Source organism: Filicampus tigris, chromosome 17 (genome assembly GCF_054856515.1).
Source record: "Filicampus tigris isolate MCC_2025a chromosome 17, RoL_Ftig_1.0, whole genome shotgun sequence".
Taxonomy (NCBI): Eukaryota; Metazoa; Chordata; class Actinopteri; order Syngnathiformes; family Syngnathidae; genus Filicampus; species Filicampus tigris.
The window spans coordinates 2,123,071-2,147,500 of NC_141233.1; the positions used below are offsets into that span (position 1 = coordinate 2,123,071).

The 24,430-nt window shown below is 39.5% G+C and overlaps 1 protein-coding gene and 1 long non-coding RNA gene across 8 annotated transcripts in view; one reads left to right on the forward strand and one right to left on the reverse strand.

Annotated features, from left to right (window-relative positions):
* robo4 (roundabout, axon guidance receptor, homolog 4 (Drosophila)) overlaps positions 1 to 17,695 on the forward strand; it is a 37,994-nt gene extending 20,299 nt beyond the window's left edge. For 6 of the 7 annotated variants that reach the window (XM_086012866.1, XM_086012867.1, XM_086012861.1 and 3 more), the window contains 10 exons: positions 2,604 to 2,775; positions 2,896 to 3,093; positions 4,605 to 4,647; positions 4,737 to 4,849; positions 8,898 to 9,218; positions 9,862 to 9,966; positions 10,076 to 10,211; positions 11,764 to 11,997; positions 12,114 to 12,436; positions 16,104 to 17,695. In XM_086012866.1, coding sequence (XP_085868992.1) covers positions 2,604 to 2,775; positions 2,896 to 3,093; positions 4,605 to 4,647; positions 4,737 to 4,849; positions 8,898 to 9,218; positions 9,862 to 9,966; positions 10,076 to 10,211; positions 11,764 to 11,997; positions 12,114 to 12,436; positions 16,104 to 16,285 — 1,827 coding nt within the window. In that variant the 3' untranslated portion in view covers positions 16,286 to 17,695. The remainder of the gene's footprint in view (positions 1 to 2,603; positions 2,776 to 2,895; positions 3,094 to 4,604; positions 4,648 to 4,736; positions 4,850 to 8,897; positions 9,219 to 9,861; positions 9,967 to 10,075; positions 10,212 to 11,763; positions 11,998 to 12,113; positions 12,437 to 16,103) is intronic. The other variant, XM_086012863.1, reaches the window with a different exon arrangement.
* A 3,405-nt stretch (positions 17,696 to 21,100) lies between these two features.
* Positions 21,101 to 24,430, reverse strand: part of LOC147132830 (uncharacterized) — a 6,007-nt gene continuing 2,677 nt past the window's right edge. The window contains exon 2 of the long non-coding RNA XR_015081879.1: positions 21,101 to 23,323. This is a non-coding gene — a long non-coding RNA (uncharacterized LOC147132830). The remainder of the gene's footprint in view (positions 23,324 to 24,430) is intronic.

The window sequence follows — 24,430 nt, forward strand, 5'->3', positions numbered from 1 at the left end:
ACCCAAATATTGACTGCATGTCAACGTAGTCACTATGGTGCTGGGTACAAAATGGAGGAGGAGGCACGGGCATCGTATAGTCGAAACGTCGTAGGTCGTCTACATCGTAATATGAGGACTGCCTGTATTATGGAAAGGATAAACCTTAATAATAAAAGGCACACATTTAAGAAAATAATTAAAATAAATAAATTGGCTTAAATGCAATTAAAAACATGAATGTGATCAAAATGAAAAATTAAGCATTAGTCTATTTTGGGTGGAATTAAGAGTGATCAGTTCTTAATTAACACAAAGCCTAATTCATCGACAAGGTATTTGGAATTCGGAAAAGTAAGCTGTCTAACAGGCTCTCTTAAACACAATAGAGTGTTTTTCCTTATGTTACCTTATCGTCGCTGTCATTTGGTTAAGTGCAAAAGAAGATAAATAAGTCCTTTTGGCGCAGCGTCTTACACTAGAGAATCAAAAAGCAAAAATACATCTCTATTCGCGCAGCTTCTCTCCATGCGCCCCTCAGACAACAGCCCGTCTTAGCTGGCAGAAGGAAAAGAGAGCAATGATCTCTGAAGGCTGAGGCCTTTTATAGGGCTTCATCCTTCTGGAAGCTTCGAGGTGAGGTCATGGATAATTCCACTGTAAAACACGTGATTCTTCTGACATTACCTCATCGTTCACCCTTGTCCGAATTACCTTTACTCCATATTTGGAAATCTGCCTTATCGCCCACCGGCCTGTGTTCAACAGAGAATATCGGTGTGTGACCATAAATCATGTCCTGTTCGGTGGCATACAGTCAGCATCACCCCATCATCTTCCTACAAATGTGCAATGAAACATGGCTTTTATTAAATCCCACCATTCAGGCTAATACTTCCTTTTTTATCCTAAGGCTTCACCAGTTCCTATATCACAATAAGTAATAATAAAATCAACCTTATGTTTCTCAATCACATTACTACATTTTCCCGCACATGTAGTAATAGGCCTAACATAGTTACAACTCGTATCACATGTAACATATTGTGAGAATATTTACATGGCACAAACATAGCATCTAGTAAGCAATTACTGAGTATATATGTGGCAATAGCTAAGACTACAAAGCAATCTCATTAACAATGTTGTAGATGAACAACAACACATCAAAACATAGCAAATGAATGAAACATAGCAAATGATCACAACATATCATAGCAAGTACAGCAAGTACACAGGAAACATGCAGAGCAACTAGTATATAATACATCAATATAAAATGATTTTATATATCTGTTGCATTGAACCTGTCTCTCCGCATGAATTGTGGTCCTGTGTTAAACCACTGGCGACCTCTTGTGTCTAAATTTGAAGCTAAGAATTTAGAATTGAGGTCAATTTCCCCAATTCAAGCCAATGTTCCTCCTAGGAATGTAGTCCATTCAATATATTTACCAAATGATCCATCACTTCACCTGACCATGGCGCTTTTGGTGAAGCTTTTATACTCCACGTTACACGACACACTGTATCATTTTCGCCATAGAGAACGACAACGCCGTAGGGAAATCAATGTATTCAAGCCGGGCTCGCTTAACGAGTGGCAATGTAAGATGCCACTTCTCGCAACAGCACGTAAGTGGCATCACTGCACATACAAGTATGCCCAGTGCTCAAAAGACCAAGATTCCTTGCGGATAGAGTATGCGCAGAACACAAACTCATGTCCCTTTCAATGGAGGTATTCTGATTGTATTTATGACCAAATATTCGGGTTAGAAAACTGATAACCCAGGGGTCTTATTCAGGTTTTGAAAAATCCAAGTGTGAGCATATTCGGGTTTTAAAAAACTCAGATATGAGTATATTCAAGTTTTTGCACATGTTTAGATGTTTACATGTTTACAAGGTAGGGTTATGGACTGCATGTTAGCATAGTCATTGTCATCAAGTGCACTGGTGTCTAAATGGTAATACTTTTTCTTTTGTATTTTCACATGGTCAACTTGCTCTGCATTATGCTAAATAAGCAGTAGTTTCACACCCAGCTTTCCTTTAACAAGCTATTAGGGATGTCATGATATCCAAATATCACAATACGATAATATCATGATATGAACCTCAGGATACGATAATTATCACAATATTGTGGAGAGGTTGGCAATATAAAAGCTCACAATACTGTATGAAAGCTCACGATATTGTTAAAAATAGAGCTCACATAGATATAAAACAGCACAATATTCTGTTTTTAGAATTAGTTTCGGCTAGTTGTCCATCAAATTAAACTGCACTAATAAACTAACCACTAGAGGGTGTTGGAACTGCATGAATGGAAAACAACGTCGGCTTTTAGATTTTCTGCTATTAATATTGTGACATGATGATGACGATATATTGTGGCAATTTTAACATAGCGATATCTCGATATTGCCGATTTTGTGACATCTCTACAAGCTATGTTTAAAAAAGACAAGTTCGATCAGTTCTTAGGGCCTACGGTGGGAGAGGAATCACAGTATGGGGTGTGCAAAAACTGGGCAAGTATTAGGCAATGTTTGGATATTCGTGGTCTAGTCCAGACAGTACTGCCCAAAACTAATGTAAACTGTTTCTTCATTCAGGTATGGTGTGTAGAGTCATATGAGCAGCAGTACCAAAACTGGACCGTTGATAGCAGTCAGCACTGGCTTGATATTTTTGCCCTGCAACCAGGGAAACGCTACTGGATTACCCTTGCAGCCGTGAATGGGGCTGGAGTAGGAGTGCCAAGTGACCCCCATGGATTTGTCATCAGTAAGCTAAAGGATATTTGAATAATGTTCAGGGCTATGCAAATACTCTTCTGGAATTCCTTCTGTCTTACTGCCATGTGGAACATTATTTGTGGTATAATTCATTTTGTTTGTTTCAAAGACCCACAGATAAGATTTACATCTGAGTCAGAAAGCCACAGACTGGATCAGTCTCCCTTGCTTACGCTGCTCCAGGACCCCGTATTGATTGGCAGCATGGGTGCCCTTCTGTGGTGCATTTTGATAGTTGCAGCTGTCTGCCTGCTAAGACGACACAGCAAAATAGGTCACCTAATACCAGGATGTGACGGAGCTAAAGGTGTGGATCATTGACTATGAAGCAAAACTTTAAAAATATCCCCAGTTCGACGTAGAGGCCCATTCAGGGTATTGTTGAAAGATTGACACAATGAAATGTAATATTTTATCTAGTCGCAACATGTTGGTAAACACATCTGAACCCATTACACCAATTGTAAAATCACTCCATTGGCTCCCTGTGTTTCAGGATTGTTTTTACGGTTCTTTTACTGCTTTTTAAATGTCTTAATGGTCTTGGGCCTCCTATCTTTCATAACTACTTTTACCATGCGAATCCTCGCTAGCGCTGAGTATTGCTGAACGATTTTAGGGAAAATTGTATTGCGATTTTTTTTGACTGATATTGCGATTTCGATTTAATTTGCGATTTTCTTGTCATTTTTCAAGTTTTTAAAAATAGTTCAAATATTGCTCTACTACTTAAGTATAAATATGCATTTATGTGCAATTGTGTATATAAAAATCAAATTTTAACCCCAACATGTTTTACATTTTGGACTAATGTATATGTTCTTTGTACAATAGTCAATATTTTTCCCATATTTTTGCTAGAGACTTAACTGCTTCAAACAGAGACTGAGGGCTTAGCGGTATGGCTTGAAATACATATCACGGTATTATTTGAATCTTTTGGTCCAAACAGTTATGGTGAGTGTAAAAATCACAATGAGAATATTTGCGATTGGGTTATTTAAGCCGTTGGCGAGTTACGGCCAGTGTTAGAGCGTGTGCTAAATTGCTAATGAAGCCCTCGCCTTATTTTTTTGTCTAGATACGTGTTGATTGTAATACAACATTTCTGTTCATAACTGCTGGATCTCCACCCTTAAGCGGCTCTAGTCAGGCTTCAGTAAAAAGTCTACTGGACACCTAAGCACTTATTTTGCTATTCTCGACTCTGCATTTCACTTTAGCGATTAGCACACTTAGCGACCCCTTGTTCGTCTCCGCGGTGAAAACGATACTTGTTAGTGGGGGCGCTTATTTGTCACAACTGAGGAGATGATGCGCAGCACGCAGCTCGTTGCTGCTTGCACGGAATACATATTATAAAACCGTGCTGCTACAGGCTTAGCGCCTAGCATTCAAGCAGCTGCGACAGCGTGTAGTAGGACAGCGCTGTTTTTTTTAACCAGTTTTGCGCTGGACCTGCCCACAGTAGCATGCCACTAATGGTGAGCGTGGGGGAATAAGTGCCCTTTAAAGAAACCGCATCTTTGCCAATCTCGAAATCGTGTTGTCTGAGATTGCGATTTCGGTCCCAGAACGATAAATCGTTCAGCCCTAGCGCTGAGGTCCTTCCGTTCTAGCCTTTTAATTATTCCAAATGTCAGGACACGCACTTAAAACGATGCATCAGAGTACAACTCACATTTTGGGGGGAAATAGTTTATAAAAATGTATTTTACAAAAAATAGTTGGAGCTTGGACTCGCACTCAAAATCCCCATTCACTAGTAGTGGTTGCGTTCGGGGATACGCTTAGAGTATTTGTGATTTTTCTCCATAGGTTTGCGAAGACAAGCCAGTGAAGACATCTTCATTAATCACAGGTAAAAATAAGTGAAGTGTAAATTATCCTATTTCTGAATGCTCATATGCTTGATTGAAACTTGCCTGCATTGTGGTTTGTCCTCTTCAGGATGACAGCTCCAGACTCCCCGTGGATCTCCGGGAGCTGGAGACCTACTTTTAACAAGAAGTACCAAGATTTGTGGGCTCAAGGTCACAAACCTTCAGGGATGAGGAACACAAGTGAGTACTTACTACTGACTGCATACATTTAGAAACGGATCAGTTGTGACTGAAGTGGTTTTCTCTAATTTCTAAATTTTTATATTCCACAAAAGACAAAAAATGTAATGACAGCACCACATTCAACATAATACATACATGAACAAAGAACGGAATTGGGTTGGGGGTGTTGGCACAGATAAAGTATGGGGATAATCATGTCAAGGGCATTTCTTCATTAACAATTGATCGGTTATCTTTATGCCACTCTAGCATCATCACACTCGGCCAGTCCTTTAATATGATTCCTCCAAAAATCATGGAACAGACAGTTATTTAGATCAGGTTATTTGTTCCTTTGTTCTCTAATGACAGTCAATTCTTGCAGCTTGTTTATTTTCATGATTTTTAAGGGTTGAGTTGACTTTTCTAGTAAAAGTAGATCTATAAAGTCATACAACCAATTCACAAGTATAGTTCTGTTAACAGACATAATTCTTACCTGGATGCATTATTTTCCACTCGACTTCCCAGTTTACATACATCAGAACATTGAGGAATGTGACTTCTCAATATAACTTGTAAAAGATCAATTAGGAAGTCTGTCCGAGTGACAACACATCTTTGCACATCATTGCAAATAAGACTAAAGTTAGTGTAAACCAGTTCTTTTGGGGGGGATGAATTTTAATGTCTGTTTTTTAATTTTATCAACATTTTACTGTTTATGAACTTGAAATGTGTTTTTAGCGCGTTGGAATTATTATTATTATTATTATCGATCCGTTATCCGATCCGCTAATCCTCATGAGGGTCGCGGGCATGCCGCAGCCCAATTATTATTATTATTGTTAGTGTTGTTCATATCATTAATATTGTTATTATTTTGCTCATTCATCTCAAACAGGCCCTCAACCAGGCCGATCAGAGCCAAATTGTTGCTCTTACTGTGAGATTCCAAAAGTGTCATTTTACCTCTAGGTAATCTACATACCGTATTTTCCGGGCTATAAGCTGCACCGTTATATAAGCCGCACCCACTTCTTCTCTCTCTCTTTTTTTAAGAACATTTTGGAAAAAAAAAAACGCAAATAAGCCGCACCTTTATATAAGCCGCACCTATCTATGTTGAAAACTTTTATATTTACTGCATTTACAGAACGATTATAAACTGTAAATTTACATGTATGTACCTGAGCAGATTCTTTCCTAACAGTGCCTTTTAACACTGCAGCAACGTTGCTGATTAAAACAGAAGAGAACCAAGAGAAAATAAACAGTACTTATTTTCATTTCACTGCCGACTGCCGCTACAGTTTGTCAGCTAATGTCCACCAGACTCCACCATCTATTGTTCTACTACATTCTACATATAGACCTGTCTTGTTTTATGTTAATAAAGTCAGCAAATCTAACACACGACGTGCTAAATCAGACGTGCTAAATCAACAATAGCATTTCACATCGAAACAACAGAACAGACTGTTCAATCAGCCAATCGCATTTATGTGCACTTCACGAACCTCTAGGAAAACATAGAATCAAAGCATTACAACACCTAATGCAATAACCTAGTCTATGCGCCCTCGCCTGTTGAACTCCTCCACCTGCAGTCACATCCAGTCAAAGGGAAATGTCAGTGTTGGGCAAGTTACTTCCAAAATGTAATATATTACACATTACTAGTTACTTGCATGTGAAAGTAATAAGTTTCTTTACAATATTACTCTATTTGTAGAGTAATGCGTTACTCAAGTTTAAGTTACTTTTAAGTTACTTTTTCAAAAATCGGGGATTAATTTATTTAATCATGATTTCAAGACCTTAAAAGGAAAATGCAAAATTTGCTGCCATACTCTAGCTGGTAAAGTTAATTTATGAGCATATTTAACTCTATAGTGTGGTCTATAATATTAAACGTTTCGACTCTATGGTGTGGTGGGACATCACTACCTTTCAATATTTGTATCAATAAGATTTATTTTTTTAAATATAAATATTGAAACTGATCTTTTGTCCAGTAAATAAATAATCACAGACTGTAAACCACAAATGAAATTATCATTATTCTCAAATTAATTTACATACTGGGGGCGGCATGGCTCAGTGGTAGAGTGGTCCTTTCCCAACCGGCAGGTTGTGGGTTCAATCCACAATGGACAATGGTCACAATCCATTGTGACCATGTTGAAGTATCCTTGAGCAAGATACTGAACCCCCAGTTGCTCCCGATGCTGCGTCATCAGGAGGTAGATGAGGTACAGTGTGAAGCGCTTTGAGTACCAAAGGTAGAAAAGCGCTATACAAGTGACAGTCCATTTGCCATTTACACACAAATAATAGTGATGCATAACATATAATCGATAATTAGTCTAACAAGATAGATAGATAGATAGATAGATAGATAGATAGATAGATAGATAGATACATACACACAGACAGGGCATGTGTAATAAAAGCAAAAATATGTATTGAAGTCAAAACTGACCTGATTAAGTGTTTTTTCCTTTTTCATTATTATTGTTTCTATTTATAATAATTGAATGTTCAGTTAATTCTAATTTTCTTTTACGACATGGAGACAAGGTTTTGAGGTGATTTGAAAAAAAAAGATAAATAAGAAACGAGCGTATCAGACTCTAATAATGGCGTCTATTGTAGTTTGTCCGATTGATGGTGCCGTAGCGTGACGTCATTTGTCACCGGCAGATGATTTGCATTTTGATTGTGAACAGCCAATCAGAATCACTACGTTTTACATATGGCAATTGATGGCACTAAGTTCATTAAATCATATCTAAAAAGCACAGTGACTTATTTTTTTGCAGTTTATTCGCTTCGTTTTACTTAGGTTTGTTCTTGCTTGTATTTTGTGTCTATGATTTGCATTTTATTTTATGAAACCGTGACAGTGATTATTGTCACAAACAATAACTTCTCAGCCCTCTTGGGTGTTGTCAATGGTGTAAAGACAATTGAATTGCATGGCAGAGAATTGACTCGCGCACTCACGCTGTCACGTGTAGCTCCAAGTGCGACAGGAACTTTTCATTTAAGTATTGCTGGAAGTAATAGCTTATGATCAAGTGATGTTAAAAACAGACCTACTTGTTAAATGTAAAATACACATGTCAACATATGTATTATAGTCCCGAAATTCGTAACGCGTTCCCCGACTCAATAACTGTAATAATATTACAAAATAAATCGGAGTAACAAGTTACATTACGTCGTTACTGCCTAAATGTAATGTATTACTGTACTGTGTTACTTTTGTAACGCGTTACCCCCAACACTGGGAAATGTATTGTATTGAATTGTACTGTCATTCCGGTTAGAGCGCCCCGAGCGGTGGAAGAAAAATCCACAGAATAGCCGCACCGGACCATAAGCCGCAGTGCTCAAAATCTAGGAAAAAAGTCGCAGTTTATAGTTAGAAAAATACGGCATTTGGAAAGATCTTGAATGACTTTCTTATCAGTGCACTGGTCCTTCAGTACATTTTTCAGCATTTCTCGAGTTGTTCAGCACAGCCTTGGTGTCTTTTTTCATCCCTTATATAGAGTCAATCATTCATCGAATCTGGGTTCAAAAGAGATTTTAGTCCTGTTCATCATAGTCCGTAGTTATTGTGCCCAGACTGGCAGAAGCTGGATAACGATCCTGATCATTTGAATCAGGTGTGTTCCAGCAGGTAGAGATGGAAAACATGCAGGAAACAGGCCCTCGAGGGACAGGATTGAAGACCCCTGATATAAACGTATACTGTCCTAATATATTTGGCTGCAGTTTGCTCCATTAATGATGTTTTCTCTTTATGGTATCGGCGCATTTAAGTGCACTTTAGTATCTGAAAAACATGAGAGGATCTAGACACCATTTCTCGCGTGTCATGTGATCTTCATGACCTGACTGAAGTGGTATTTACTTAATTTTAAAAGCGCCAAGAACTTAATGGACGTCCGTCATGATCCTGTGTTGCCTTTTGGTTGTGGATTATTAAATTTTTGCTATGCTATGCAGTGAGTTGCATACCACTTCAATCATATTTGAATGCATGTTTTATCAGACTTTCAAGTGCCAACCAAGAAGGAGCCAAGCTGCACGGACTCAGCTGTTCCCATTGTGACTGATAGCTGTGGTGTCTATGGCACCTTTTATGTTGACCTCATGGGAAATGGGCTCAAGACCTTCAACAGTCCCAGGCGTTACCCCAAAATGCCTCATGGTCTGCCACAACAGCAAGGATTTGAGACCATTCAGATATTCACTCAGCCTAAGACTTCGCCGCTCAATAGTAGGGAGATGTTACCATGGAAACAGTCCATACGGCCTCAGCCCAAAATGGGTGTTTTGAGGGAGTCATGGGAGAAGAACCACATCAAGCAAGGTGAGTAGTGGTGAATTATATCATAGTATTAGTACTTTGTATATACCTTTAGGTTAATGTTTGTAAATGCTACTCTCATTAACTACTCTCAAAGTGACAGTAAAAAAAACGTCTAGTCCACAAACTAATGAAATTTGCATTATTACATGATTTGTTGAAGCAACTATACTTGAAACATGTTAAGTTTTAGGAGCACAACAAGTGAGACCTTAAGGCTCATTAGTATGAAAGGCATAAATGTGGTTGTCATAGTGGCAATGGCTGAGACACTGTATTTATTATTACAACAATTATTCAAATGACTGAGAAGTTGTTGTACAGAGTTCAATCTATCAAACATTATTTTAACTTACAAAAATCTAATAATTTGATACTACCTGTGCTGTTTGGTTGAGTTTCCAATGTATTTTATTGAAATCCTATGAATAATTCTGCATGAGTCCTTATGATTTTAATACAGTAGTATAAGCACTGCAGAAAATGGATGCATGGATGTGGGTGGTCGAGGATAGCTCACGTTATCAAGTCGAAAGCCTTTAGTCCCAAAAAATTGGACCCACAACTCACATTATTAGATTTATTCCGATTTTTTTTTTTTTTGTGTGTGTACATCGACAAAAAATGTTTTATTTTTTTCCTGCAGAGTTGCATGCAGTCAAGAGTGTCCCCATACTACAAATCAGAAACCAGGTTGCTCCATCTTATGTCCGCCAACAGAGATTCAGTCATGTCCCATCGAGTCAGCTTGGTATGGTTAAAACTTGAGTCACTCATTCAACATCCAAATATAATTGTCTACTGATATTCTACCTGCTATATGAACATTTCTTGTATGTCTGCACACTGTGGATGTCCAGAGTATAATCAGTTTGCTGACTGTCCTCGGGTGCTGCATAATTCTGCGTCACTCCACCAAATAGATGTGCGACCACCACCACAACTATTTAACTTGGAGGAAGCTATAGACACGTACAGTGTGACCTCAGACGAAGGGTAAGACACACACAGGTTATATTAGAAATAGTGATTGTTTTTGTTTGTGTGTACTTAAAATGGAAAATATATATGTAAATAAAGTTCTCCAAAAAAAAGAAATAGTGATACATTAATTATCGTAGCTGATATACGGTAGTTATCACAATATTGTGGGGAGGTTGGCGATATATAAAAAGCTCACAATACTGTATAAAAGCTCACGATATTGTAAAAAAAAAAAAAAAAAGGTCATATAAAAAAAACATCACAATATTCTATTTTTGTACATAATTAACCGCATTGACAAAGAAATAGGCTTGGCCAGTTATGCGCTCCTATTGGCTCAGCTCAGCAACGCCAAGTATCATGGTCTATGTAGTTCACAATGCTGTGTTCGGCTGAAGTGGGCCAATGGAGACGTTGAAAAATATTTGCTGGAATGATTGATTTATGAGACCTTTTATTGGTTAGAACATAGTTTTGTTCATGTGAGCAATAATCTGTTTAATTTCTGTTTAATTTGATTGTGTGGGTGTGTCTATGGTTTGAGTAGTTGCACGTAATTGACTGCTTGCATGCGATCATTATTTGGGTTATGGTCAAAATTTCTGAGTCATTCGGAGTAACCTGTTTTCATGGATTGAGCGGAGAGAGTTACCCCCCGCATTTACAGTAAATAACCTGATAGAAATGACGACGCACGGACGCATGACACAATCATATGTCATCCCGCTTGTTACTTAATTTTGTCAATAAAACACATTATATTCATGTCACTCATCGCACGAATGAAGCAGACGGTTTCCTCCTCACTTTAAAAGTGTGGTGTCGTACTTAATCTAGCTTTCGCCATGTGTTGTCTATCACTAAATGTGTATTTCCGGTGGGTTGCGCGCCAAACAGTGCACATACAAGCACTTCCTATACTACAAAGACATGCGCAGAGTGTCCTGTGCATGTTCCGATTGCCGTATGCATGCACGCATATTCGGGTTGGAAAGTGAGAAACCCAGGCATCATATTCGCAATTTTAAAAACCCAAATAAGGGCATATTCGGGTTATTGCACGCATTTACATGGCTTTTAAAAACCAGAATACTGCCAATATTCGGGCTTTAAAAGGTTTATTGGCTGCATGTGAACGCAGTCAATGTCTCTACACAAAACGTGCATTAAATGAAACTGCAGGAATAAACTATTTTTTCAGTGTATTTTAAAGGAGGGATTGGTAACAAATGCTTACAATATCTCATATCCCTAAAAATAAAGACAATTTGAAAGAAACATGAAGTTAACACATGATTTGCCTTTGGCGGCCACATAACATGATGTCGTGGGCTGTATCTGGCCACCGAACTTATATTTGACACCTGTGTCCTAAAGTCACAAAGCAACAACTCTACATGAAACCACAACGTCTGTTTCTTCTTTCATTTCTGAATAACGAGCTATCTTTTTTTATCGACACGTTGATTTATTGTTCTGTGTAGCTACTTAAGAGGAACACAGTCATGTTTGGCCTGGGTCTGTCTAACACAAAAAATGGTGTCTTGTTTGACAATCTTCTCAGATCCAGTCGCTGCACAAAACTAACAATGGATCAAGGCTCGCTCATGTCTGTGTGTGATACCTCAGGCGACTATCTACAGCCAGGTTCCACTGCCAACGACACTAACTACCCCTCCTACAGCCCACGATCCACTGCACTGTCGAGCAGATCTCTGAATGAAGAACAGGATAGCACACTAACTGCACAGGAAGCCACTCGCTATCTGGAGCTTAATCCCAAACTCGAGAAATCCAGGTGCGCATACGAGAATGGATTTTTTTTTTTTTTCATTTTATGTTCAAGACACACGATATTGCCTTTTATTTGAAAAAAAAATGTCAGTAGCTGACCAAGTCATTATTATCTCTCAGCAGTGGCCTTTCTTGCCTCCGCTCGCTTACCACCGGCCTGGGTTGCAACAGTGAGGTCATTCCTTCTGCCCAGAGGACCCCTAACGCCTCCTCCGAGGCCCCACCGATTGGCTTGCGCCGTGCTCGCCTTCAAAGTTCACCTTCCTCCTGTTATAGTGAGTGGGACAGCTCCCTGTGGAACACCTGGAGCTCAATCACGGATGGCAACTTTGCCAGTGCCCGTACAAGCCTCATCAGCTCAGTAGACAGCTGCTACACTAATGCCAGTAGCAACTTTGCCCACTTGATGACAGCGGAGTCTGTTTCTGGAGCTTCTTTGTCAGGTAAGCAGAGAAAGAAGTTTTTGTTGCAAAAATGCTGCCATCATCTATATCAGTGGTCCCCAACCTTGTTTCTGGCTCATACAAGTACCTTATTTTTGGTCTATAAAATGGATTTTTTGGCTGGTGCTCTGATTTATACACAGGTGCGACTATATATTAAAATTAGAGCTCATATTCGCACCCAAAATCCCTGTTCCCTAATTGTGTTGACGGCAGCGAACGAGTTCCGTAAGGATTAAAAAAATTCTGCCTCTAACTATGGAGATGTTTTTCTTTTTAGTTTATAATAGCATACCTTAACTCAATAGAGTCCTGCCTATTAGTGAGTGGACAAAGGTAGATTCCTCGTAGGTTATTGCACCTTTTGGTGCTGTAAATAATGAATCCTTGTGGCAGATGCCGCATGCTACACTAGCGCGCTAGTTGTGAAGATATTTTTGTTTGTTGTTGTGAGAGGCAGCAGAAAACTAACGATGTACATCACACTTTAGTTACCATGACTACATGTTTTTCTATTTCTCCGTTTTCTCCGTCTTATATATCTTCTTCTACTTTGTACCTTTGACCACAATGTGATGTGATATTCTGGTTAATTTAAGTATGAAAATATGGATTCTGATACAATGATGATCTTGTCTCTACAATGATCAGTTATTACTCAATAACTGCTTACTAATTGTGAAATATGGGCTATTTAATCAAACACAAATGTTTCATACTCCAGTTGGATACACATTAAACTCATTAGATCCCAAAGACATATTCATATGATTTTTCACAGTCCAGCCGTTCAATCCCAGGAATTAAAAAAAATATTTTTTTCAATTTTTTTCCAAACGGTAGGGTAAAAAAGGGTATGAAAATGTCTGGTACTGAAAGGCGTAATTGTCCTCCTTGTCAATATACGTTAGTGGCACAGATTAGATAGATGAACAAAGATACATTTGTAATGGAAAAAAAAAGATTTTTCAGAAAAATGAAGTGACATTGGGTTATTTCCCACGGTACTCTTAATGATCTCTCATGTCACAGCACTCAGGCTGGGAATCTCTGGTGTAGAGCATATGTTGATGAGTTTTTTAGGGTGCACTTAAACGTTGGCCTTGTTCATTATTATTGATAAACACAATGTCAGTGTGAGCCAAATTTTGGAATACATTTAAATATCATTTTAAATATTGTATTTTCATCATTATGTTTAGTATTATAATGATCAACATTATCCAGTAAAGTACTGTGTTTGAACATTATGACTTTATTCATTAATTGCTTGGAAGTAATTACAAATTTCTATACACATGTGATTTGGTATTCAAGATTTGCTGCCCTAGATCATCTGTACAAAAAAATGCTCTGCACTGACACATTTGAATCCAGCTGTTCTTTAGTATGTATCCTTGTCAATTAAACCATGACTAGCCTATGGTGGGGTTCTTAATGCTCAAGACCATACCCAGAACATTAGGGTGAAATGCCAGCCATGACAGGATGTGTTGAAACCTGTTTTTTAATTTGCTAAATGTAAAAGCAAGTTGCCTAACAGCACGAGTCTTGTTACATACTGTATGCGTTTATCTGGCTTGTAACTAAGTATATCTTAAAGTAATTCAGTATCTCAATTGCATGTGCCTGTAAATACTGTACTCAGCATCAGACAACAGTTGAGTATCATCCACAGTCATTTTCCAAACATCAAAACTGAAGGCTGCTCTACTGCTGCAACCATTTGAGCTTTGTATGTGCTTTTTCATTCATCCACTAGATGGAGTCGTCGTTTTACAAATAATCCGAAATCTCACCACTGTCCTAGTCAGTCATGTTAGCAGATTCAGCTTTCCCATTAGATAGAAAGTGTTTTGGTCGTCTTTGCAGGTTCGTGCTTTTATCTATCATGTGAGCGTGTATGAACATGACAAATCAAAGTAGCAAAGGTTTGAGTAAGTCACATATGTGCAAATCACAAGTCTCTAAAGCCTTTCAAGCCAGTCCCAAGTCACTGACTCAAAAAAAAAAAAAAAAAAGAAGTGAAGGCACCACTAAATTTCAAGAGAGTTGACTCATGTCATCACTTGGTTTAAGCAAACCATACTGGAAGTCAAGTCCTACAATCATGCTCAGTTATCCATCCATCCATTCATTATCTATACCGTTTGTCCTCACAAGGGTCGCGGGTGTGCTGGAGCCTATCCTAGCTGTCTTCGGGCAGTAGGCGGGGGACACCCTGAATTGGTTGCCAGCCAATCGCAGGGCACACAGAGACAAACATCCGCACTCACAATCACACCTAGGGGCAATTTAGAGTGTCCAATCAACTTACTATGCATGTTTTGGGAATGTGGGAGAAACCATAGTTCCCGGAGAAAACCCACGCAGGCACAGGGAGAACATGCAAACTCCACACAGGGAGCCGGGGCCGGGATTGAACCCATGACCTCTGAACTGTGAGGCGGACGTGCTAACCAGTTGACTACCGTGCCGCCCCATGCTCAGTTACTAGGGCGTTAAAGATTTTTTTTCCACTGATTATGACTCAATTGTGCTAAATATGAATCTATTGTCTTTTTCTAAACCAATGAACTGCATATGTTTTTAATAAGCCGCCACTTGAGTAACCTTGGTATGTTGTTGTAATTAGGAAATAAAAATTTCAATTAAAAACTGGTGAAAAAAAAGGATAAATCAGATTTTACACATTAACATGAAATCACTATTTCATCAACTTTTTTTTTTTTGTACGTTATTACTTGTTTTTTCATACAATGTAAAAAGTATAATTTAATTATTATTGTTATTATTATTTTTTTTTAATCAAATCCAACCCGGGCCAAATATATCATATGTGAATATAAATCTGATATGTATTTTATGCGACCGAAGTATGGTTGCCCAGGTCGTGCTCATCAGACCTATACGTCATCAAAAACCAAATATGTGCTCCACATGAGCGGGGGAGATTGCTTGGGAGACATCTCACAATCATCCTTGCACCTGCAAACTTGTTTAGATTAACAGTTGTTAAGTGTATATTTTGACTTTACTCCCACTTAAAACTAAGAAATAAAGTGGACATTTGATGATTCAGCCATGCGGACGGTTCATCTGTTACGCGTGGCAATGAGGTGATACCATCTTCTTGAGGAGATTGATTCATCCCATTTCCCCTGAATATTTCTACTTCCTCCCGCCGTACTCCTTTGTCAATCTGAGATGAGCCCCTACACGCGACTCAAACACTGCATCATGTGACGTTGTATTTTGCGTGCATGCATCACTTTACAGACGCATTCTGTTCACATTAGAAGTCGTGTTTGTTTTTGTAATGTGAACAAGTACATAATAAGATTGGATTTAACAAAAAATCCAAATTGGGCATCATGTCCTGCAGTGTGACCGCAGCCAATGTTGGAGAACGATGCCTGTGACAGATCATAAAGGCTGCTTTCTCCAGCACCATGCCTAATAATATAAAATGGACGAGACACAGAGATATCATAAATGCAGTAGCTTATTGTATCGCAAAAGACATGTGCCAGTAAGTACGCTCAAAAATAAATGGTGTAAATAATGTATATGCACCCATGTACTGTTCTGTACTGTATACTGCACAATCCCTTACTCTCACGAGGACTGTAAATGCACATCAACAGAATCTCTCTTCTGTGTTTAGACTTTTCTCCACCAGCCTCCCCTCTCAGCGGCCTGTATCCATCCTTTTGTGCCGAGGGCAACACACTCCGAGAGATGGACCCTGTTCCTGCATGGGACTGGGGCATGAACTGGATGGAGGAAATGGAAGCTCAGTACAGAGCCCACTATCCTCGCACGAATGCAAAATCCTTTAATACTTAGGGAATTCTCCTTCCAGGTTTTTCAGAACGACAGGACATCAAAGTGGATAGACACAATTTAGTTTCGCAGCCCAAATGACTTCAATTGTGTTATGTCAGTTTTTTTGTCTGTTTTTTATTACTTTCACTCATTAAAGGGGAAGATAATGAGAAACCTCCCTTGGGATGTCCTCACCTGGTGTGTTTTGAAAAGACACTAAGCCAGTGAGATAGTCATTAAGCACAAGAAATACAACGTGAGCTTTTCTCACGGCAGATGTTTGCTGGTTTTCATGTTGGCGGCAAGATTTTATAAGAGCTGACATCCCATCAGGCAGCGTTTTGCCTCCGGATTTTTTGACTGGCACACATTCTGATTATTTTGTTAGTTAGCATAAATGTGAAAGGGTGGTGCCAGGGACTTGAGGCCCCATTAAAACAAACTGGCGTTGGGCCTCTCCAAGTCAATGCCACAAATTGAAAATGCTATTTTTAGAGCCCCTGTCAGTCACGTGCCGTTAGAAGTGTCATCACTCCCAACCATCACCTATTATAGCAGCCCAGTATATCTAGCAGTGGTTATTTAAAGATGTGTAAACGCACATCAAAGAGTCTTTTTTTTTCTTGCTTATTAACTTCTTATTCAAAGATTTATATATACTGTATTAATTACCATTATGCAAACTGTAGATGTAGTGTCAAAGTAATTACGTTACAATGTATCAGGATGTCACAATATCGGCAATATCGTGATATTGCGATATTAAAATTGCTACAATATATCGTCGTTGTTGTGGCGAGATATTAATAGCAGCAAATCTGTTTAAAAACCTAAGTTGTTTTCCATTTGTACAGTTCCAGCATCCTCTGGTGGTTGATTTATTTAAGTTTAATTTGATGCAATTTTTTGCCACCTATAATGGATGGTTAGATTTTTAAGATCCACGCTAATCGCTGGATAAAGGGGAACATAACACATTTGAGTTGCTCCACAAATCGACCCGATTCAAATGTGTGCGTTCATTCGCAAGTAAGCTCCTCAATATTAGGTGTTCGGTCACTGTAGGTCATCTATTTCTTCGTGAATGCTGTTATTATGTAAAAACAGAATATTGTTTTGTTTATTTAATATCTCGTTTTTTGGGGAGGGGGGTCACAATATCGTGAGCCTTTATACAGTATCGTGAGCTTTTAATATATCGCCAACCTCCCCACAATATCGCTCATATCGTGATATTATCGTATCGTGACATCCCTAATTTTATAAGTACATTACCTGTAACTAATCTGAGCTCATATACTGGAGCATTTTTTGGGAAGTTTTCTATTAATTTAACAGATTTTTAAATTTTTTTTTATTGGAACAAAATTGTATTTGCCGTTTACTTTTTTTTAAAGATTTGACATTTGAAATGTTCTTGATCTGCAAAATAAAATGTAAAATAAACACCACAAAGTCTAATGTAATTTCCATGCATGCATGTCTTAGAGTGCATGTTTACATGATAATAACACAAACATGGATACAGCAGACTTGAATCATCACTTAATCGTTGCTTTGTGAGCCTCTAGGTGTGTTGGGTCAGCCAGTGTGTGTGGCGCTGTGGAGCTGGGATCTTTGTGGAGAAACATATGGTTTAAAGTGAAGGAGACAGATGAAGGATAATCCCTTTTGTCTTGTACACACACAGACGCACACATTCTCACACATTGATTGAAAATGCAGAACAATGCAAATTCTTGTTAATGCTGATCTTTGTGTCGACTGAAATGTTGTTTTTCCTGGTTTCAATTCAATGCTTCACCTTTTCTCCTAATTGTCTGTCTGGTGAGACTTTGCTGAAGAATAACTGGCAAATGACAAAGCTGTTTTTTAAATACCCCACACATAAAAAGCTGATCCTGACTGGGCTTGTGCAATGCAGCTTATAAATGGAGCAGACAGTAAAGCCCTTCTTTACTCAACGTCCCCAGTGCCATTTGACCCAAGTGACCCAGATACAAGACGAGGATTACGGGGGGAAATGCTGTGCTTTGCCGTTTGTGCGAAACACAGTATTTTTGATTTACTAGAAGAGTTGCTCATGATCAACATCAAGATGATGAATTGCTAAATTGTGGGATGGACTATGTTCTTACAATTTAGCATTTTCCTTCAAGTGGCTGGGCCAAAATATTGATATTGCAATTTTGAAGCATTGCATTATAATGCTGCAGGCCTATCGATCATCAAATATTCATATTGTTTGTCGTGGACATACTGTATTGTTCGTATAGAGTTTTACTCTTATCTTTATTTGTATACTTTAAACACTTCTAAACTTGTTAACTCATCATCATCATTCTCCTTGGCTTATCGGAGGTCAGGTTGCGGCAGCAGCAACCCAAGCAAGCCCGGACTTCCCTCTCTTCCAACTCTTCCAGGGGGAATCCCAAGGCGTTCCCAAGGCAGCTGGGAAACGTAGTCTCTCTAGTGTGTCTTGGCTCGTCTCTAGGGGCTCTTCTCTGTGGGACATGCCTGGAACACCTCGCCAAGGAGACGTCCAGGAGGCATCCTAATTGCGTGTTTGAGCCACCTCACCTGGATCCTCTTGATGTGGAGGAGTCTCTGCCGAATGACTCAGCTTCTCACCTTGTCTTTACGGGAGAGCCCGGACACTCTTCATAGGAAACTAATTATGGCCATCTCCATCCAGGATCTTGTTCTTGCAGTCACGACCCACATCTTGGGACCAGAGGTGCGGATGGGAACGTAGATTGACCAGTAAATTGAGAGCTTCGCCTTTTGGGTTAGCTCCTTCTTCACCACGATGGACTGATACAGAGTCCGCATAACTGCAGACGCTACGCCAACCAGCCTGTCGATCTCCCATCCCATCGTTCGCTCACTCAAGAACAAGACCCCAGATACTTGATCTCCTTCAAGCAAGAGCTCATGCCAAAGAGGGCACTCCACATTTTTCTCAGATTTGGAGGTACTAATTGTAATCCCAACCGCTTCACACTTTGCTAAGAACTCCTCCAGTGAGAGTAGAAGACCGCGGCTTGATGAAGCCAACAGTACCACATCATATGCAAAAAGTAAAGGTCCATTACTGGAGCCCCCAAACTGGACCCTCTCTGTGCCTCGACTGCACCTAGAAACTCTGTCCATAAAGTTATGAAAATCATCTGTGATGAAGGGTAACCTTGGAGTCCAATCCAAAACAAATCCGATTTACTGCCGGTAATGCGGACCAAACTGACACCGGTCGTCCGTGTTGCTCGCTCGCTCCTACAGGGACCAAGCAGCCAGTATCAGGGGGTTTGGTACCACATACTCTTGAAACACCCCCACACAGAACTCCCTGAGAGACAGTCCACAAAACACATGTAGTCTGGTTGGGTAAACTCCCATGCACCCTCAAGGACCCCGCTGGGGATGTAGATCCGAAAATACATCTTTTCATACACTGACCTGTAATAAGAGGAATAGGATCAACTGTTGCCGTGGCAACCTTTGTAGTCTTTTCGACTATTTGGGAATTAGTCCTGAGATCCCTTTTTGCACTGAATTGATAGAAGTTAGAAGACTTCGAGGCATAATGTTCGATGACGACAACGCAGCATTGTTTTTGAGCTGAGAGGAGAAAAGCGCTCGTTAATCCCAAGCGGTGCTTTAACTGAAACATTTTATTCCTAGCCTCACCGCTTTTCAACCCCATCCCAATCTCCGCATATAAAGGCTTTATTTTAAGTTTCCTCTGTGTATGTATCAAAGCAGCCCAAAAGTCATGAACATCCATCTCCCCTGTCATGGGCAAATTAACATGGAAATTGGGGGGCTGCATTTTGGAATTAGAGATCAGGGGTTTAAATGATGCCATCCCCTCTCGTTCATCCATTTCTGTCGTTGTGTCTTTCCTCTTCTCTCTGGCCATTCAGCCTCCTCTAGAGCCCGGTGGGCGTTTTGGCCCTGTCACCAGCCTAATGAATGAGTTGGTGATTTATAGCTCAGAGGAGAATGGAGGGAAGGTGACGGGGGAATTAAAGGATAAAGAGTGCGGGTCATTCTATTGAAGGTCAGCGATGTAAATCTTTTTTCTTAACTGTCATCCCTGTTGCTTGATTGTTTGTGCTAGTCAACAAGGCGCGATAAGGGTAAGCTATTTGAAATATAACTTCAGTGGTTCAAGAAATAAAATGATATTTAGAAATAATCTGTGTACATCTGGCTGACAAATAGAGGTCTGTGCGGGCCAATACCACACACCAGACGTGTGTGTTCATTCGAGTACCGGTACTCATTCAATGCAATTAAACGGCAAAACAAATGAGGATTTAACAATCTTGAACTGAACTGGCCTGTCAGACCCAATTTATAAAAAGTGATTAGGATTTAGACCAGTGGTTCTTAACCAGTTCGATCGAACCTCAGGGTTTTGTGAGTCAGTCTCAGGGTTTCAGGGGAGACCAAGACACACTCCTAGTGGTGTGTATTTGTGTGTGTAATTGCCTCTTCCACAACTCTTCAGAACAACACTCAACTTTTTGATGTCAACAAATTGTAGTGTGCCCTCATTGCTAAGAAGGCCCTTGAGATACTTCACACCGTTTTGTTATAAAGTATCTTTACGAGGATGGTGGCCTTCAAAACAGACTTGTGAAAATGAGACGAGTGGCACTCGCCAGGGTGAAGCCGCACTTTTCTGAACTTGTCTCTGGAAGGCAGCAGCAAAAGTTTCATTCATTTTGCAGCAAATGTTAATGTTTTTTGTGAGAAGTTCTGATCATCTGTTAGTGTACAAATGGTTCGGTGAATGCGCACAACATTTTTTTTTCAATTAAAAAACCTCAATATTATGCACAACTTTTATTGACGTACAAACCAAGTTTTTTGTCAAGTGTACATTTTACCTTCTTACAACAGGGAAACAAACTCATGAATAAAACAACCCATTTGTTATCAATTACAATAAATGGAGCTGCAGTGAAACAAAATCAAGCAACACTCTCGGGGTCATAGTTGCTCAGCTTCATCCTGTGAAAAAACATTTTACAGCAAATTAAGTCTTGTGAAAGGTTTGAAGATACCGAATTGGGCCTGTTAAAAGATTCAATTTGATTAGATTATAATGAATCGGGTTGACTGTTTTGTTTTGGAACGAGCAATTCACGCAGGCTATTTTAGGATCAATTGTGAAAATTTCTATAGACCACACTTACGAGAACTCTTGACCTGCATCTCATCCATCCATTATCTATAGCGGAGGTGGGGTACACCATGCACTGGGTTGCCAGTCAACACAGTGTCAAAAATATTCACCTCTATTACTCAAGTAGAAGTATAGATATTGGGATTTAAATAGACTTTAGTAAATGAACTATGAAAAACAGCTTTATACTTAAGTATAAAACTAAAGGTTGCAAATTTACCACAATACTTAAAATATAAAAGCAAAAGTAATGCAAGGAGGAAAAAATGTGAAGTGGTGCAAAAACGCCAACTTCAATCGCATGTCATCACTAACCTTTATTGGTAGGTTAGTGTGCATCCAAAACTTGGGGTGCGTGAGAGCCACAGATGTAGGATGACAAAACTGGCCAAAAGTAGTTACAAAGTGTTAGTTACAAATATTGCATGTAGCAATAATATCACTTCAAACAACGATAACAGATTTAGCTAAAGTCAAATTTCAAATATCACACAGAGCCCACCAAAGGAGCTTGGAACATTGAATCTCACAGCCTGTCGCTGGCATGGCATGTCAAGCTAAGTACCCAGCCACAGCAAATATAGGCCCAATCCCAATACTCACTTGTACCCTTGTGCCCCTCGCTTGCGCGTTCCCGCCGAGGGTACGAGTGTATCGAGTGTCCCAATTCTGCGAAGTGCTCTGTCGCCCTTTGCGCCCTTCTTCCGCACTTCAGCTAAACCCGCATCCATGGCCCCTAGACCGAAACATATTACCCACAATTCATTGCTGATTTGACCAAAATAGCCCGAAACTAACGATATTCGGTGGAAAAGTTGTACCTGTGCCGAAAACCTGTCCCTTCACGTGTAAATATCGACTGTTACAGAGTTTATCATTTGTATATGTGTAATTTTAATCAATGTTTAAAGTCACCGTTTACCCACGTATTTTGTCCTAGGTTAGCTGCCGTACTTAGCAACCTTTTGCACATGCGCCGCACGTCGTCGTTGCCGCAAATAGTCCAAATAACGGAGCCATAGCTCCCATCGACTGGAAGACCGAGTCCAAGTTTTACTTTACTACAAATTTACTGAAGTTTTAATATCATTTCAACAGCAAAATTGCCAAAACAACAACCCGTGCTGCCATACTTTCTGAAGCAAGGGGCATAAATCGATTATGTCACAAGCGGTGTCACGATTCTGCAATTTCTGTACACTTCTAACACGCGCCCTCGAACCCATCGTGCACGTCAACCTCGTGTGTACTTCAGCGAAGACTGTAGGGTGCAAGTGTGGGTCTGATTGATTGGGCCATAGAACATGTACTATTAGCCAGCGCTAGTATTATATAGTGCAATAAATTAAACTCAAATCAGACCCACACCCTCGACACCCATCACATAAACATTCAGCTTACCTCAATATGCTTTTTCAAGTTTGATGGCAAGTTTTTGAAAGCCGTTAGCTGACCAATCACAGTCACCTGTTTTCTGACGCCGCGATTGGTGACGATTAGCACTTGTTTCACTATAAATGTGGAATCAGAACTTAAACTGTAAATACATATTTTAAACATGTTCCCTGTGCCTTGTTACAGTTGGTCTGATTTGAACCATAACAAAAGCTGTACGCGCTGCAGCATCTGAATCAGACACACACTATGGACACAACAAAGGCTTGTGAAGTTTGGTGCGTTTTCTTAGAAGACATCGCCATCATCTGTAGAGCGTCAGAGACTAATGTATTCTTTGTCTCAGGCTGGACAGTAGGAGGGAGGGGGTTGTTCTGGTCTTTCAGACGAGCAGGCTTGGTAATTTCATGCTCCTCGGCGCATGCATCACCCGGGCGCATTTCACTGCGTGGGAAGGAGTGAGCGAGACACTGGGAGAAAAAGACCAAAGAAAACTTTAGAAATAAGGCACTTATTTTTATTTAAGGTCTGTCCGGGCTGTGTGTCAGAGAGAGTTGACGGTTTACAGAAGAGTATAGGCTCGGGGGATTAGGTTTGGTTCAAAAATTTTTTTAGAAGTTTGTGCGAACACACGAGTGAGTGTTCTCAGCCTCCATTTCATGGATTATTTTCAGTGACATACATGACCGGACTCAATAGATCTGACTTTGCCGCATAATGCAATTTCTCAGAGGCCATACATCAGATAATTTTAAAATGTTATACTTTCAAAACTTCTCTATTTATCATAAGACAGTCCAATGTACCATTGTATTTGACCGTTACGTCTATATTCATGATGATTCACTTCCACATATGAGAAATTTGAATATGAAGAAATCACAGGAGGCTTTTATGACATTTTCAAGGTGTTATTTTGTCTTAATAACTATCAAATATATGCATTTTTAATTATAAAATGGATTCCTCTGTGAAAGTTCATTAATAATGTTGCTTCATCAAAATAAAACTATCTGATACTATACCTAGACCCATCTTGCAAGAATGCAAAATGGTACACTCCATTTGGTAGGACTCGCAACTAACAACTATGAAGCAATTTATTTGTAGCTGCAGCATTGGAGGTACACAAAGAAGAAGTAAGGACAAGCTCAAAGTAGGCAGCCAAACGGTATCTAAGTTTGTTTAATGACTGACAAAATAGCATGGTTTCGATCACACCTCTCAAGTTTCATGAAAGTTCGGCAAGAGACGGCGAACAACTAGCCTCTGCTGCTTTTGTAACTTGTCGTGCGTCCAATGCGGGAATATTACCATTATGCTCTATTATGGGCTGCTTTGGGAATACTTAAATTTAATCTGCAACAAACAAAAAAAGGTGATTCTTTGAATTGCAATTTTTAAATTATTTTCTTTGTCCTGGTCAAAAAAAAAGGGGGTTGAAATTCAACAAATATAATGTAATTAATAATATAATCACACGAAACAAGCTACAGACATTTGTAATGAGCCATTTTCTCATATTCTCAGACTGGCTATTGTTGATCAACCAGCTCTCCAAAGTCAATAGGCCTCAT